The 17332-nt window shown below is 41.5% G+C and overlaps 1 protein-coding gene across 18 annotated transcripts in view; it reads left to right on the top strand.

Annotated features, from left to right (window-relative positions):
* Positions 1-17332, top strand: part of ESR1 (estrogen receptor 1) — a 413977-nt gene that overhangs the window by 354353 nt on the left and 42292 nt on the right. For all 18 annotated transcript variants that reach the window (XM_082730084.1, XM_082730096.1, XM_082730087.1 and 15 more), the window contains one exon: positions 15919-16052. In XM_082730084.1, coding sequence (XP_082586210.1) covers positions 15919-16052 — 134 coding nt within the window. The remainder of the gene's footprint in view (positions 1-15918; positions 16053-17332) is intronic.

The following is a 17332-nucleotide window of genomic DNA, read 5'->3' as shown; positions in this document are numbered from 1 at the left end:
AGTTATACTCTCTCATCTGACTCCATACTCTTACTTCTTGGCATTTATCACAATTAATAGTTTTTATTTTATTGCTGTGTGTGTGTGTGTTTACTGTCTACCTTACCAAGCTATATACTGCAAGAGGGCAATGTTCTACTCATTACTACACCTTCAACACCTCCCTTAGTGCCTCTAACAGTAGATTCTGACTCAATGAATATTTACTGAATGAGTAAAGGGATACATGAGTGAAACTGATCATTGAAGTTTTAGTGTCTAGCACAGAGTCTGACATATATAATGGACTCAAAAAATAGTGCATGACTATAATTACTATAAAGACATGAAGTGTTAATCTTATCTTCTTTATGGAGAACCAACCAATGGCTTATCCAAAGCAGAAACACCTAATTGCCTTGTTTGTATAATTCCAGAACATCCAAAAGAAAAGTGATAAGTGAGGTACTCTTCTTTATGTTCTACATACCTGATGTAGGTGTCTTAAAAGATTGATCAAATCTATTTTCAGCTAGATATTTCAGTAAACACAACCATTAGAGAACTTTTTTCTGGGGACCTCCTTTAGCTCTTAAACCATACACGCTGAACAAACAAACTCAAGTGGGTCATTATCTATAAACGTAAAGAATTCCATCTTCCTTTGACAAACCATTCAAACCCAGAAGTGTGTTTTACATGTTCCGACAGACACATCCGTGGTAACCGATTCTAACCTCCTTTCTTGCCACTTTAGCGCCCAAAAGGGTATGAAAGTAGTGCAAGTTAAGGCTTGTTCTATTCATTAGAAATATCTCTTGGCTTAAAAACTCTTTTGACTATCGTCCTCCTGATGAGAGAAAAGTAAATAGCAAAGAGTTGCCTAGAGTCTTACTCCTGTATGACAGATAGCTTAATCAAGGTAAGTGGACATTAGATGACGAAGTGTTGGAAGCTAATATCCAGACATGTCTCTCAGGGAGGTCAAGCTAACATTTATATATAATTCTCATGACCACCATTTGCACTGGCATGAATAAAGAGGGTCTGAATCCTTGTGGATGAGTAATAAGTATATCAATTCTCTGTACCCTGTCAGGTGTGAAGGGAGGCTCCCAACAAATTTTCCAAAACTGGAGCCCACCCTTGGAGACTGGTATTCAGAGGGAGGAGGAAGAAATGAGAGTCCTCCAGGCTCTTCGTTGGGACATGAGTAGGGGCCATGGGTGGGCCCTTCATTCTGGGAGGAGTTGGGTATGGAGTTAGATGTGTGTGGGTGGCCTAGTAACTATTAGGAGCTACTTCCACACTTCTCTCGCCAGTGAGTTAATACCTCAGCAAGGCAAGTCTCTGAAGGAGAATGACTTTTTCCTTGAGCTAAAAATATTCTGAGGACACTGCCTGAAGGAAATACTCACCCCCCACCCCCGCTCTTTTTTTTTTTTTTTTATTGCAATGAGCATGGTCTTCTTTATGCCAAAAGGATCTTTTTGGATTTTCTTTCCTTTTCATTAGAAATCCTTTTACTGGGCACCAGTGTTGTTTGGCTATGTGTCCAGTGAGAACAGCAACAGCAACGAAGCTAAATACAATTTAAGCTAGAAAAGGCAGAGGACTGGGAACTCTCTGTTTTCAGTCACATTTCCCAACTTCTCCAGCAAGCTCTGCCTCTCTTGGACTGTGGCTTCTGAGAACTTTATGTTTCTAAAATGCTGCTAAATTGCTCTGTACATTTATTCCTCAAACACTCAGTGAAGATAGCCCTGACTTTTGGTCTCTTGGAAACCAAGAAATGGACCCGAATTCATTTTCCCTTTGAAATCCCATCCTTCTATGAGTCATACAACATGGTTTTTAGCTCCCTTTCTCAGAATCACTCTAAGAGGATGATTTTCCGGCCATATTCTTAGGATTTTCTTTATTGGTTTTCATTTTCTTCCATTTTCTCCTGTCATAATTCTCTACCTAAACAGTACCCTTCCTAAGAAGAATGACATCTTTTGCTCGTTATTAGCATGTTTTTAGCTCATTTGCCTTGACATATAGCCTGTGATAATTAAATTACACTAACATAGAAAGCCTGGAATTTGGCCCAGCATCACGAGGTTTGGATGTTGACAGGTGCACAGAGGGAAGACTGGGCGTGAGAGACAGAAGCTCTCCTAGTGCATTTGCTGGGCCTATTCTTACAGCCTTCAGATCAGTGCACTTGTTCAGGATAGTCTTGCAAGGAAAAGACTTCACACTTGGGAGGTCTTTGAAGAGTCAGAAACAAATGAGCCTTGGGAAATTTTTAAAAACAGATCCTTTGTCAATTCTTAATCAGCTACTTATGATCGTGCTTTGTTATAATGACAGGAGCATTGATCTCAATGTTCTTAAGGTTCTACATTCCAGTTACTCGGTTCCTTCTCTAGTTTAGGAGATGCCAACCTCCCTGCCAAAACTCCTGCCACCAGCAGTATCTTAATTTGGAAGCTCCTCTCTAGGATATATTCTTTGTAGTTCCTACTTCCTTGAGCCCTTATTCCTACTGGACCTGTTGCTTATCTTTGACACTCAATACATTTTCTTCTTTGATTACAAACAGTCCTCTGATTTCCATTTTTCCTGGTCCATCCTAAGCCCCACAATGAGTCACTGAAAAGCTGTCCTCTAGAATCTCTGTCCCCTCAACTTCTCTCCATGCCTAAAGAGTCCGTCTTCTTACTCTGGGCTCCCCTCCACCATCTACTTGCTTCTCTTTCATCCCCAGGCTACTTAACACTGCTAGAAAAAGCTAGGGCCCCATCTTGATCTGGCCCTAAGCTATGTTTATCTTCCTTGACTTCTCTAACCTATTATAGAGATTATTCTGTACTTCCTGACCCCTTCCTCCCTGGTTGATCCCTTTTTTCATCTTCTCCACTGGTCTCTTGTGTGTCTTGCACAGACTCGTCTTCCTTTTAGGCTGTGTTTGCCCACCGTGCTGTCTGCTCCTCTCTCTCTCTGCACTCACTCTCCAGTGGCAGTCCCCAGAGCTGAATTTCCAGACTCAAAGGTTTTTCTGAGCTCCAGGTCTCTGAGATCTGTTAGGATGTCCTGCAACCATCTCAGACTTCTCTTCCACATAGGGCTCTTTGTTTTTCACTCCCCTAGCATCTAGTTTTCCTTCCCTTCATGCCACTAATTAAAATTCTATCAAATTACTCTTCTTTCCCTTCTTTTTCTTTTTAACTACCTCCCAAGTCGATTGTAACTTCTTTTGAAGCAGTACATTCTTTTCCTGCTCATTGTTACGTTCTTACCACCCAACATGGACAGGTAGTTGGTGTTTGATAAATTCACTGGGTATAGAACAATGTATACAGCAGGCATGAGCAAAGCATGGCCTGTAGGCGAATTCATTCTGCTCCTATATTTGTAAATAAAGTTTTAGTGGGACACATTCTTACTTGTTGGTTACATGTTGTCTATGGTGGCTTTCATCATAAAAAAATGTTGAGCCAATGCAACAGAGGCTGTATTGCCCATAAAGTCTAAAATATTTACCCTCTGGTCTTACATATAAAGCATTTGCTGACCCCTGATATAAAGGATACTCTCAAAACCCAGAGGAAGAGTATATAACACAGTAGAGAATGGTAGGCTGTCAGGGAAGTCGTCCCAGAAGAGAAGATACCTATCTGAGCCTTGAAGGATGAGAAAGAAATATCAAAGAGCAGGAATGGGTAGGATGCGGATGACAAACTGGACGTCACAAGCAAATGCTGTCGATCATGTGCACATGATCAGAAGTGCTGGGCAGTGTGAACAGCAAGGCAGGTCATAAGACATGGACTTGAGAAGATTGGACAAGGGGCAGAAATCTGAAGGCATTCTTTGTTTTTGTTAAATTTGATTTATTTTAGAAAGTGAGGGAGTATGTGCACAAGTGGGGGGGGTGGGCAAAGGGAAAGGGAGTGAGAAAATCTCAAGCTGACTCTGCACTGTGTGAGGAGCCCCATGTAGGCTTAATGTCACAACCCTGAGATCATGACTTGAGCAGGAACCAAGATTCAGACGCTTAACCGACTGATGCACCCAGGCACCACTCCCATGACATTCTCAAGCTTTAACCAATTCCAGGGTCTTAACAGCATTTGCAGCTTCCTGCCATGTCCCCGAATGCCTAGCCTCAATCTACCTTGCCATATTTTTTGCAACTAAGACACTTCTCATTTACTAAACAATTTTAAGTGATACTGTTTCTAATAATAACTGCAGAGTTTCTCTCTTTTCACATTATTTCTTCTCTTTTTTTTTTTTTTTTTTTTTTTGTTTGTTGTTTTTTGTCTTTTTTTTTTTTTTTAAGATTTTATTTATTTTATTTGACAGACAGAGATCACAAGTAAGCAGAGAGGCAGGCAGAGAGGAGGAAGCAGGCTCCCCGCTGAGCAGAGAGCCTGATGCGGGACTTGATCCCAAGACCCTGAGATCATGACCTGAGCCGAAGGCAGCGGCTTTACCCACTGAGCCACCCAGGCGTCCCATTATTTCTTCTCTTATTCTTCAGTTAGAAAAACACATTCCTCCTCCAGTGACAATATTCAGTGGGCACTCCTTGGCTTTCCATGTCACTCTCCTTCCATCTCTGTCATCTATTCTCACTGCTTGCCTTTTCCTGGTCACCTTCTTAAAACATTGTGGTCCCTCCTGTTCTGTCACTTCTCTGACCATTCCTTCTTTTTGACTGGTTCAATTTTAGCTCCACCCCAGAGTTGATGTTGTTCCTGTTTCCTTCCTCTGCCTGTTTCTTCTGTCTCTCCATCTGTCTGTCTGTCTCTTCACTTTCCATGATGAGCTCACTCCCTTCCCCAGTTTTATGATTTTTAAAATATTTTTTAGATTTATTTATTTACCATTTGAGAGAGAGAGAGAGAGAGAGAGAGAGCAAGAGGATGGGTAGGGGCAGAGAAGAGGGAGAGAGACAATCCACAAGCAGACTTTTCCCAGAGCATGGAGCCTGATGCAGGGCTCTATTCCAGGACCAAGATTGTGATCTGAGCCTCTTAACCGCCTGAACCATCCAGGTGCCCCCTTTCTCAGTTTTAGCCATCTTTATTTAGATACCTCCATTTTAGAATACCTCTCATAGAAATACCTCTATTTCTAGATATTTTCATGCTCTGTTTGGGGCAATGCAAATTGGTACAATTTTTTTGAAAGGCATTTTGGCAATACTTGTTCCAATTTTACATGTTTTTACTTCTTGACTCTGATGTTACATGTGTCAGAATTTTTTCTGTTCACCTTTGCAAGTGTGGAAAATATGTGTGCAATCATGATAATTGTACATTGTGTGTTGTAGCCAAAAGTGGAAAACAATATACATGCCCATTGGTAGGAGAGCATTCAAATATACCTGAATACAGTAAAATACTAGGCATTCATTTAAAAAGTGAGCTATTTTTTGCTGTGCTGATATGAAAAAAATGCCCACCATCAGAAGTGGAACAAACTAGTCCAAATTCATATATTTAATCCTGGCCTCTCCCCCAAGTTTCAGACAAACATTTTCAATTTCCTGCATATCATCTCTACTTGATCTTGAGAAATTTTAAATTCAGTGTTTTTTAAGGGAATTTTTTTTCTTCTACTGGCACATGACAAATTTGAGTTTCTTTATTTCTGCTATTTTTTCTGTTTCTTTTTCTGTTTCTTTCCAGTCACTCTGACATACATTTTTCAAAGGTGTCTTTAAATTCTTCCTTTCTTTGCCCAACACTGTAGACCATTCACCCAAGTCTGTTGTTTCTCCCTTCACAGATTTCAAAAATATCCTCGTAACCATTGTCACTGTCTTGTGCCTTCTCTTCCTTCCTCATGCCTGCAGTCTCTTTCCAGACTCTCCTGTCTCCTTCACTCTCCTCGGCACACTGAAGCCAAACTAAATGTAACAAAGCACTTACTTGATCATGTTACCCACTATTAAGCTTTACATGGTCTTTCCTTACACAGGATCTCTTAAGCTTTTTATTAACCATTCCACATGCTGACTAAGTTTTTTCTAAGTGTCTTTCCTTATAAGCTCCAAACTCTACCAGCTAGATTCCTTTATCACTCCGTCATCAGTTCCACCTGTTAAATTTTACTGATACCATTTAATCTGCCTGGATTGTTCTTCTCCGACCCAATCTATCCCAGGAGACGTACATCAAATGCCATATACTCATTGACATCTTTCCGATTCATGCCATTTGGAAATGATTAGAATCTATAAAGCAAGGTGTCCGTGAATACATTTCTTATATCCCTTTGATCAAGTCAGTAGCCATGCCTACAGAAGATAAGTCTATCTTTGCATCCTAAGTGTGTCTATGTGTCAGTGTTTCAGCAATGGGTTGGGGCAGGGAGTAATCAGATTCATGCGTCTCTTCTATGTCATGGGGTTCAGGCTAATGGTTGCCATAGATATATCCCTGAAATTTCAGCTGCTTAACACATGAAAATGTATTTCTTACTCAGGTCATTGTCTAGTATAGGCATCTTGAGAGGTGATCTTCTCATTCAGACACCAGGATCCTTCTAACTTTTAGTTCCCGCTCTACTAGGTCCTAGGAATGGTCTTCATTTCAGCAGTAGATGGGGAAGAGGACTGGGAAAAGAACACCTGCTTCTTCCCTATTTCATCACAGAAGTGATATCAGTCACTCCCACTCACTTTTCACTGGGCAGAATCCAGCCACCTGGCCACTCCTAATGGCAAGGGAGACTGGGAGATGTTGTCTGGGAGGAAATGAAGGAGAAAAAGGAGATGCGTTTTGTCAGTCTTTGCTTCCAGTCACCAAATATCCATGGCTCCCACACATAGAACATGCCCTGCTCCTTCCCTAGGGGAACAGTCTAGCTCCAAGTCCAACCACTGAAAGATTTCTTAGGGATGGGCCATCCACTCATGGAGCATGAATGGGACTCCTCCTGGACGGGCAGTCTCACCCCACAGATAAACTTCATATTCAGTGTTGGTGGGAGGGCAGAAAACTGTAGTAAAAACTCCCACCGAGAAAAAAGGGAGCAGGGAATAGTGAGTGTCACTCTCACACAGCAGTTGTGAAGTTCTGAGCAGAAAGAGGAGGCTTCTATGGACAGGAGCCTGAAAGTTCTTTGATTAGTCCCTGAATCTGTTCTCTAGCAAGAAGGAGCTTTCCCATGTTCTCCACGCACAATGGCTTCACTTTCTGGAAGGTTCTTTCTTTGCATTTATTCTTCTCAGCCACATCTGTAGTGAGTGGGGAGAAGCCAGTCCTTTGGGTGAGCTCTTAGCACTTCCTGCTAGTGTGCTCTTCTGGGCCTGTCTCAGCCCTTTCCCCAGCAGCTGCCCATGTAACGAACATTTCAGGAACCTCGATGGCAGAGCTAGAGGTCAGAAGGATCCTGGGTCCCTGAATGGGAAAGACATCTTACCAGGGAAGCTGCCTACATAGGACAGTGCCTAAGAAAGAAATAAACTTTACTATGTTGAGCAGCTGAAATGTTAGGGTTGGAGGCTTAAAAACTCAGAGGCTTCTTTTTTCTCTTTCTTTCTTTCTCTCTTTCTCTCTTTCTTTCTTTCTTTCTTACTTTCTTTCTTTCTTTCTTTCTTTCTTTCTTTCTTTCTTTCTATTTTTAAAAAGAGAGATGGAGAGGAGTGGGGAGGCGCCGTGGGAGGGGGAGAGAGAATCTTCAGCAGACTGCACTGAGCAAGGGGACTGGTACAGGATTCTATCCTACAACCATGAGATCTTGAATAACCTGGACCGAAATCAAGAGACAGACAGTTTAACTGATGGAGCCACCCAGACACCCCCAAGGCTTTTGGATTTTTAATTCAGCCTGTGATTTCTTTGGCAGTACAGCTGTCTCAAAAAAAAAAAAAAAAAAAAAAAAAAACAACAGCAGGCTTCTGTTTGCTCTTGTCATTTCCATCTGTTTGTAACCACAGCCAAGCGCTTTCTTAGTCTTGGTTCTCAAGTCTGATGCTCTTACTTGCTTCTTTGTCCTCTGGCCCCTCCCTGCAGATTTCCTGGTGACTCCTTGAGGCTTTTTGAAATAATGTGCTCACGTAGGAGGTCCCACCCCGTAAGTGTCACCCCTTCTCACCAGAAGTGCTCTGAACATGAAGCTACTTTGTAACGTGAGAAACCCCCTAGCTCTTTCATACCCAGATCCTTTTCAGTCTCATCTCTGAACATATCATGGCCAGAAGCGGTTGGCTTTTCCCAACTTCGAGCACTGTTTATCTTTGGGATTTCCCCACTTGCTTAAGTTCCGCTTAAGGACCATTCATCCCTGCCCGAGCTCCCCTCTGTAATATTTACTTAAGGCAGCCGTAGTGTCCCCTACACACCGTCACTTGGACTCTGTTCACTTCCCCAGGTATGTGGGCTGCCTTCGCATTTATTTCAGAGAATGACTTAATCTGATATTCTGCCACCACGTTGTGATAAACCTTTCTAGCTTGCTGTATCTGCTTCTTGCTATTTGGCACTAAGGGAGCAAACCTTTTTTATGGCACTTCCCCACGACCAGTCCTGTGTCTCTACTGATCCATATAGGCAAACTGCTGGATCAAACAGCCATCACATCCCAATGGATTAATTATTTCTTATTCAATGTACAGTCTCATGTCGATGATTCTGTCTATATGTGCATTCGGGCACACAATTTAAATAAATGGTTCAAGGTCACATAATTGGTAAATAGATGTGGCATAATGTGAATGTAGGTAGTCAGACACCAAGGTCTAAACCAATCTCTTCAGTAATCCGCCATGAGATACAGACATTCAAATTTTTCATCTTTCAGGCTGTATTGCTTAGAATTTGCCATCTTCAGCATTTTGTTCCACATGCCAGAGAGTTGTCTTTCTGAACCTCTGGATCATATGAATAGTTACGGAGTCACAGCATCTCAGAGCACGTGCTGAGAGCTTTTGTAGCATCAAAGATACAGAGACTCTTTAAATATATCCAGACCTAGGGGTGCCTGGGTAGCTCAGTGGTTTAAAGCCTCTGCCTTCGGCTCAGGTCATGATCTCAGGGTCCTGGGATCAAGCCCCACATTGGGCTCTCTGCTCAGCGGGGAGCCTGCTTCCTCTTCTCTCTCTCTGCCTACTTGTGATCTCTGTCTGTCAAATAAATAAATAAAATCTTAAAAAAAAAAATACACCCAAGCCTGCCACTGTTGATTTTAGACAGCATCTTAATTTGTAATCTTTTTCTACCTACATTGCACTCTCTTTGCAGGACAAATCAATTAAGAGTCTTACATTGATCTCCTGGGTTCTCTGTTTCCATTTATTCCATGTCTTTTCCTACGAGGAGAGGCTATGGGGAATTTTGTAAGATTATTTTGTAAGATATGCAAGGACAGGTTTGACCTGCCTACGTGCCTTAGGACTCTTTTATCTCCCATGTGGAGGAATAGTACCTATGTGTGCCTGAATAACTGGCTTTCGTTTCTGTAGAAGAGAAACTTCCCAGGACATGCCATGAGCAAATGTTTTTTCAAGTTCTGTTCCTTCTCACACTACTTAACTGCAGACAGACATCTGAAGAGGGTAAGGAGCAGAGCAATCTCACAAGGAGATTCTGAGGTGCTCTGAACATGGACTGATGTAACGGGCGGAGGTCATTGTCAGGCTGTCGTGTCCCACAGTTGGGGTTATGGGCTGGTCTTCTTGGTAAACGGCTTCTGATCTATGTGGCTGTGCTTCCTTTAGAAATAAATCTTGGGGGCACCTGAGTGGCTCAGTAGGTTAAAGCCTCTGCCTTCAGCTCAGGTCATGATCTCTGGGTCCTGGGATCGAGCCCCACATCTGGCTCTCGGCTCAGCAGGGAGCCTGCTTCCTCCTCTCTCTGCCTGCCTCTCTGCCTGCTTATGATCTCTGTCAAATAAATAAATAAAATCTTTAAAAATAAATAAATAAATCTTGGTCTTTATACCCTACATGTTTCTCCACCTTAGGAACACTTCACAGATTTCACTTCATTTGTCTTATTGTAGTAACTTGACCTCCAGATTCTTAGTAATCACCAATTTCTGGTGCTGTTGGCTTTTCCATCCTGTCTGAAATGGAGTTAAATGCTCTAATCTGATTGGCTCCTTGAGGTTAGTAGAGAATATTTCAGTAGGACTTTGAAAAGGAAGGCCTGACCCCAAGATGTAATGACTTTAGTGCACAGTGAAGGGTCCCTTTGTGTGAGGCAGGCGACAAGTGTCTGTCCACCCTTTGAAGGCCACATCAGTTTGTACCTGATCTGAGGATGACATGTTATCCATTCACTAGCTCACAGCTCCAGCCTTTTCTCCTGTGTCCACAGCACTCATGGAAAACCCATTCTGCCACGTGACCAGGCAGTTATTTCCAAGAGGGCAATGTTCTAGTGAAGAAACACCTGCAGGGTCACATACTTATATTTTATTTTATTTATTTTATTATTTTATTTTATTTATTATTTTATTTTATTTTATTATTTTATTTTATTTTTGCAGAGGGATGGGAAGGGGCAGAGGGAGAGGGAGAGAGAATCTTAAGCAGGATCCATGCCCAGCACAGAGCCTGACTCAGGGGCTCCAACTCACAACCCTGAGATCATGACCTGAGCCCCGAAACCACGAGGCAGACACTTCACCAACTGAGCCACCCAGGTGCCTCTCAAAGCACATATTTTTAATTTCTTGCACAGATAGTGGATTGGCTGAAGCGTTTAGAACAGGTGAGTTTTCCCTATTGAAAGGGCAGTGAGTTTAATCTTATAGAGTTGCCGGTGTAAAGTTCTTCAAGAATCTTACAGCGCTGCTTAGAACACTGTAGCTTTATTGGGATGAATATCGCCCAGGAGCCCTCAAAGTTGAGAAGCACTTTTGTTTGCATGAAAGGTAAGCCCCGGGATCTTCTACTCATGGCTCAATGATTTATACTTAGTGTCTGCTCCTTCCTCATCCTCTAAAGAAAAACACACACGCACATCCACCCTCACCCATGCTCACAGTCACTCTCTCTCTCTCTCATACGCACACACTCGCACTCACGCTCACACACACACTCTCATTCACACACTCATGCTCTCACACACTCAGACATACTCATCCTCACACACACTCGCTCGACAGCGTGTCCGCGGAGAAGAGGCTGAAGAGGGAGACACTGAAGAACCAGCTTCTCTTGGGAAAATGTGGGAGACTCTTGAGAAGGGACCCGGGGGGGAAGGAGAGTTGGTCGGGCTCCACGTTCTCAGTTTCTGAAGTGAACTTTTGCTCACAGCAGGTGAGCACAGGTTCCCTCCCACACTGAGATCTCCTCCCCTGCCTGTGTGCAGTCTGTTAAGTAAACAGAGACTTTACACTGAGAAAGGAACATTTCTCTATTTTGGCTATGGGTGGTTATTTTTAAAGCTTCATCCTCCAAACATTTCCCCCTATCCTTGTTTATTTTTTCACTAGAAAGAAAATGTGCTACTTAAAAAAAAAAAAAAATCACCTTCAGGATAAGAAACACTCCCTTGTAATGTGCTGTCCCTGCTTTGGGCCAAGTCACGCTACGATGTGACCACTGTTTCGAACTTCTGTTGTATATCGTAGCTTTTAAAGATTCCCATGTTTCTAGAGAGCTTCCATGAACACGAATACCACTGTCAAAGCAAAATGCACTGTGGCGATTGTTTTCTGGATACTTTCTGTAAAAAGGCCAACCTCTCCATGACCATCTGTGTCTCCATTTATCTGGATGTCTCCTAGGGATAGTTCTATAGCTGCCACTGTGTACCACATGCCATTCTAAACACTTCACCTAAAATCTCATTTACCTTTATCAGAGGAGACTATGGCAATAACTTCAATACATGTGGGTTAAATGTGGGGAGGCTGACATTAGTTGCAAGACTTTCTCTCTGTACTTTCTCTGGGGGAAGGTAGCCCATGGCCTTGCACCAGTCTTTTCGCCCTGTCTGTCTTGCTCCTGTTTTGGATCTCTTTATGAACAAGGCCCATGTCTGTCTTCTCTATACCTTTATGTCTAGCACAAGGTCTGGTATATAATGGGCAAGTATGAGTTAAAGTAGGGTGAAAAAAGAAGACAAAATCTTGTTGGAAGTCTTTCCTCTGGTGGTAGATAGTATGGTTTGACTTAATAGTTTTGAGTCCTAATTCCCTCATTTGGACAATAACAAAAATACTACTACTTTAAAGGGCAGTTGTGGAAGGAAATGGATTTATTGAAAGTACTTAGCATATTTTACATCAGTGGTATATTCCATATATGGTGTTAAGACTACCTAGCTGCCTGGGACAAATATGAAGCTGAATCCTATCTCAAATATCACACAAAGTAAACCCTGAACAGCAGGTGCACAGCATTGGGACTGTACTAAAATCTATTGAATTGTATGCTTTAAATGAATGAATGTTATGATATGTGACTATATTTCAGTACAGTTGTTGTAAAAAATCCCAGAAGATGAAATATTTAAGTATGAAAATGTGGAAGTGTACTAGAGGGAAACATAAGATAATTTTTTATATATTACTGAAAGAGAATTTTCAAGCAAGATATACTGTTCTAAACAATAAACTTGGCAGATCAATTATGTAATAATTAAATATTCTGCCAAAGAAAACACCAAAAAAAAAAAAAAAAAGGAAAGAAAAACACGACAATTCAGTAGAAAAGTATTGAATGCACATAGAGCAAAGGGCTACAATATATAAAGAGTGGTTAAGAATCAACCTGAAAATGACTAATAACCCAACAGAAAAATATCAGCAAAGGAAAAGAGCAGGAATCTTAGAGAAAAAGCTTAAACCAACATATTTTTCTACCAAAATCCTATTGGTACAAGCTCTTTGGCAGCAAGGTTTGAACTATTTACCAATATTAAAAATGCTTAAGTCCTCTAATCTAGCAATTCTACTTCTAGAAATTTTTCTATAGCTCTTTATTCATGTGTCTGAAGACAAAAACTTAAGAATAGTTATTTCATGAAATGTTTGTGACAGCAAAATACTTAAAGTCAAGTGAAATGTCAGCCAACAAAGAAATGGTTCAAAAAATTTTTGCACATCGTTCAGGGCAAAACTTACGCTATTAGAAACAGTTACGCAGCTGTTAAGAATAGTTGAGGGGCACTTGGGTGTCTGAGTGGGTTAAAGCCTCTGCCTTCAGCTCAGGTCATGATCCCAGGGTCCTGGGATAGAGCCCCACATCTCTGCTCAGCAGGAAGCCTGCTTCCCTTCCTCTCTCTCTGCCTGCTTCTCTGCCTACTTGTGATCGCCATCAAATAAATAAATAAAATCTTTAAAAAAAAAAAAAGAACAGTTAATAAAGGATCCAAAATACATTAATTAAAAATAAAACAAAGTGCTGAAATGTGCTTATTGTCCATGCTTTAAGTTATATTTTTCACAAATATGTGTTTGCATATGCATAGGATATTTTAAAGTCTTCTTGTCCCCTTCAAAGACAACATTATCCCAATTCAGCCTGTGAACAAAAAGATGGAGTTCCTTTCACATGTATTATCTCACTGAACTTCTGCACCAACCCTATGGAAAAGTTATCAATACTTTCTTTTTATTTTTATTTATTTGACAGAGAGAGGGAGAGCACAAGCAGAGGGGAGAAGCAGGCTCCTTGCTGAGCAGGGAGGCTGATGCGGGGCTCAATCCCAGGACCCTGGGATAATGACCTGAGCTGTAGGCAGATGCCCAACGACTGAGCCACCCAGGTGCCCCCAATACCTTATTTTTTAAATGTAACATGTTATGAACCTTCAGGTTTGCTTGTTTAATAATTGCCATTACTAATGTTAAATCCTCGATGCCAGGGCTCTGTTGCACAGGGAAAAAACCCAAGTTTCTTATAACGTAAGACATCGTTCATCACCTGACCTTTTTCTCCTTTCTCAGATTAACCCCTTGTCTCTTTTTTACCTTCACTCTGCTCTTCCTGTCCATGTCTAAGACCTGCTTCCAATGATGCTTTCATACTCCTGCTCCATGAAAGCCTACATTTCTTAAATTGTCAACTCAAATGCCACCTACTAGGCGAAGCCTTACCTGTCATCCTTGGCAATGAATGGTTCCAGCCCAGGCACGGTCCCTTCTTACACTTCCTTCTATATTTCAAAAGCACTTTATACAAGTCTGTTCAACCTGATTATATTATTTCAAGGCTTTGAGCATATTGAGAGTAGAGGCCCTGTTTTTATTCCCATAACTACCACAAAGAATATAGTAGCAGATCAATAAATACGTAGACAAATCATTTATCTGAATCTTAATCATTTTTGATTACTCCTAGATTGAAGAACTCTTATTTTTTTAAGTTTTTATTTGAATTCCAGTTAGTGTCCAGTTTTTGTGTTAGTTTCAGGTGTACAATACAGTGGTTCGACACTTGCATACGCCACCTGGTGCTCATCACAGCAAGTGCCCTCCGTAACCCCCATTCCCTGTGTCCCCCACCCCACCACCCACCTCTGTGCTGGTGACCCATCAGTTTGTTCTCAGTAGTCGAGAGTCTGTTTCTTGGTTTGTCTCTTTCTTTCCCCTTTGCTCTTTTGTTTTGTTTCTTAAATTCCACATATTAATTGAATTTGTCTTTTTCCTGACAGACTTATTTCACTTAGCATTATATCCTTTAGCTCCATCCATATTGTTGCAAATGTCTAGATTCCACTCTTTTTTATGTCTGAATAATACTCCATTTTATAACTGTACCACAACTTCTTTATCCATTCATCAATCAGCAGATACTTGGGCTGCTTCCGTATCTTGGTTATTATAAAAAATGTTGCTATAAACATAGGGGTATGTGTATCCCTTTGAATTTGTGTTTTTTAATTCTTTGGGTAAATACCCAGTAGTGCAATTGCTGAATCATAGGGTAGTTCTATTTTTAACTTTTAAGAACCTCCATAGTGTTTGTACGGTGGCTGTACCAGTCTGTATTGCCACCAGGAGTGCACAAGTGTTCCTTTTATTCCACACCCTTGCCAACACCTATTGTTGTGTTGTTGATTTAAGCATTCTGATAGGTGTGAGGTGATATCTTATTATGGTTTTGATTTGCATTTCCCTGATCAGTGAGGTCAAGCATGTGTCTAATGGCCAATTGTATGTCTTTGGAGAAATGGCTGTTCGTGCCTTCTACCCATTTTTTAAGTTGGGTTGTTTGCTTTTTGGTTGCTGAGTGGTCTAAGTTTTTTTTTTATATATTTTGAAAAGTAACCCTTTGTTGGATATGTCATTTGCATTTCCGTAGGTTGTCTTTTAGTTTTGTTGATTGTTTCCTTCATTGTGCAGAAGCTTTTTATTTTGATGTAGTCCTGGTAGTTGGATTTTGCTTTTGTTTCCCTTGCATCAGTGGACCTATCTAGAAAAATTTTCTATGACTGATGTTAGAAAAGGTACTGCCTGTGTTCTCTTTGATGAACTCAGTATATAACATGGCAGATTGGGGAATTGAACAATATGTTTCTTCTAGGAATTTGCAGTGAAATGTTTTATTGATGGCAAAACTTTTTTTTTTTTTTTTTGCCTTCAAGAATTCAAATGATATGTTCATGTTTCATGAAGAGAATGGACTACAGTTTTTTGTTACAGATTTGGAGCCAGTAGATTTTTGTGAAAGTGAACCTTATCATGGGTCTGAAAGCTTTCTGGTCATTATTTATTTTTTTTTTTAAAGACTTATTTGAGAAAGAGAGAGCATGAGCCAGCATGTGAGCAAGGGGAGGGGCAGAGGGAGAAGGAGGGAGAGAATCTCAAGCAGTCTTCCTGCGCAGCCCGGAGCCCAATGTAGGATTTGATCTCCCAGCACTGAGATTGTAACCTGAGCCAAAATCAAGAGTCACACTCAACAAGCTGAACCACCCAGGAGCCCCAGCTTTTCTGTGCTTTAATACTTTTTTTTTCTTTTTATTTGCTGTGTTTGCATAGGAACCAGGGAAAATGTGTAGAGGGCATGGTGGAGATCTTTGACATGTTGCTGGCTACATCATCTCGGTTCCGTATGATGAATCTCCAGGGAGAGGAGTTCGTGTGCCTCAAATCCATCATTTTGCTTAATTCCGGTGAGTTGATAACATGGGGGAATTTACTGCTGGGTTACTGGAAGAAAGATTTTATTTGGATTTTCAGCCAGATACGAGCTGCCTATTATGCAAAGGCATAACCATAAATTGAAACAACCGATGCACCCTTATCATAATCTTTTGTCGTTGTAGACTGCTTAGAGAGGTGGATCCTGCTTGGGTCAAATACCGTGACTGATGAGAACCCAAATGGGACACTGAACCAGATGGCTTTTTGTTGAAATATTTGCATCCTTTCACAGATAGTTGTGATGTTTTCATTCCATTAATTTTATTTATTTAGTCTGAAGTGGATGTTTTTACCGAAGTGGTACGAGTGTATAGGCATAGATTGCTGATAGTTGCATAGGTCGGGAGGTACGTAGACCAAGGGATCAGTATCAAGCTCCAGATCCTAAGGGAAGCCTCTTTTCTTGAGATCAGCCATGTTTCTGGTTAAAATTGATTAGGTGACAAATATAATTGGCTCAGAAGCAGAAACACCTGGTCCAAAAACTGAGGCACATGGAGGGCAGGTCCAGCCAAAAGATCGCGTATTGTAAGGGGTCGAATTCAACTGTGGCTTCTGATTGATTCATTTGAGAAAGTGGAGGTGACCAAGGCATCTGGTTTGGGGTTCGGTTTGTTTTGTTTGCAGTAAAGTCCCCTGTTGTGTAAAGAGTTGGTCCCGGATGGAAACTGGGGCCCAGTTGAGCGCCATGTTCCTCCTGGCCCTCACTATTTGGATCCAAGCACTAGATACCCAGGCTGTGGGACCCAAAGCTCCACAGATGGGTGTCAGCCGCACAGTAGATGCCTTTAGCCTGGGCCTTTGTCCCCTTCCCTTCCCTACTTCATGCCTCAGACCTCATTCTCACAGAGAAACTGTAGCTATTTGAAGCCCTAGGCCTGGTTTAGAATCAGATAGGGTTTCCAGTTTCCCAAGAGCTGAACTATAGTTGTTCGTGCTGATCACATGGGAAGAGAATCAGTACTTTCTTCTCTTTTCATATGTCTTGTGTCTTCCCGATGAGCACCCACCCTCCTACACCTCCCCCAGCCATTTTCCACTTCCCTTCCCCTCTAGTGCTAAGAACCTATATCGCTTCATGGTTAGACAGTAATCATCCTCACTTATCAACTGATAAATGGAAATCTGTACTATTCCACTAGGCAAGGACTGAATTACGGAACAAAGTTACCTGAGAAACGCTGTGACCCACACTGAGGAAGTGATTACCGCCCCATTCAAGTTTCTGGTTCCACTCACATGCATTGTG

Source organism: Mustela nivalis (genome assembly GCF_964662115.1).
Source record: "Mustela nivalis genome assembly, chromosome: 5".
In the NCBI taxonomy this organism is placed as follows: domain Eukaryota; kingdom Metazoa; phylum Chordata; class Mammalia; order Carnivora; family Mustelidae; genus Mustela; species Mustela nivalis.
This window is presented reverse-complemented; position numbering and strand designations above follow the sequence as displayed.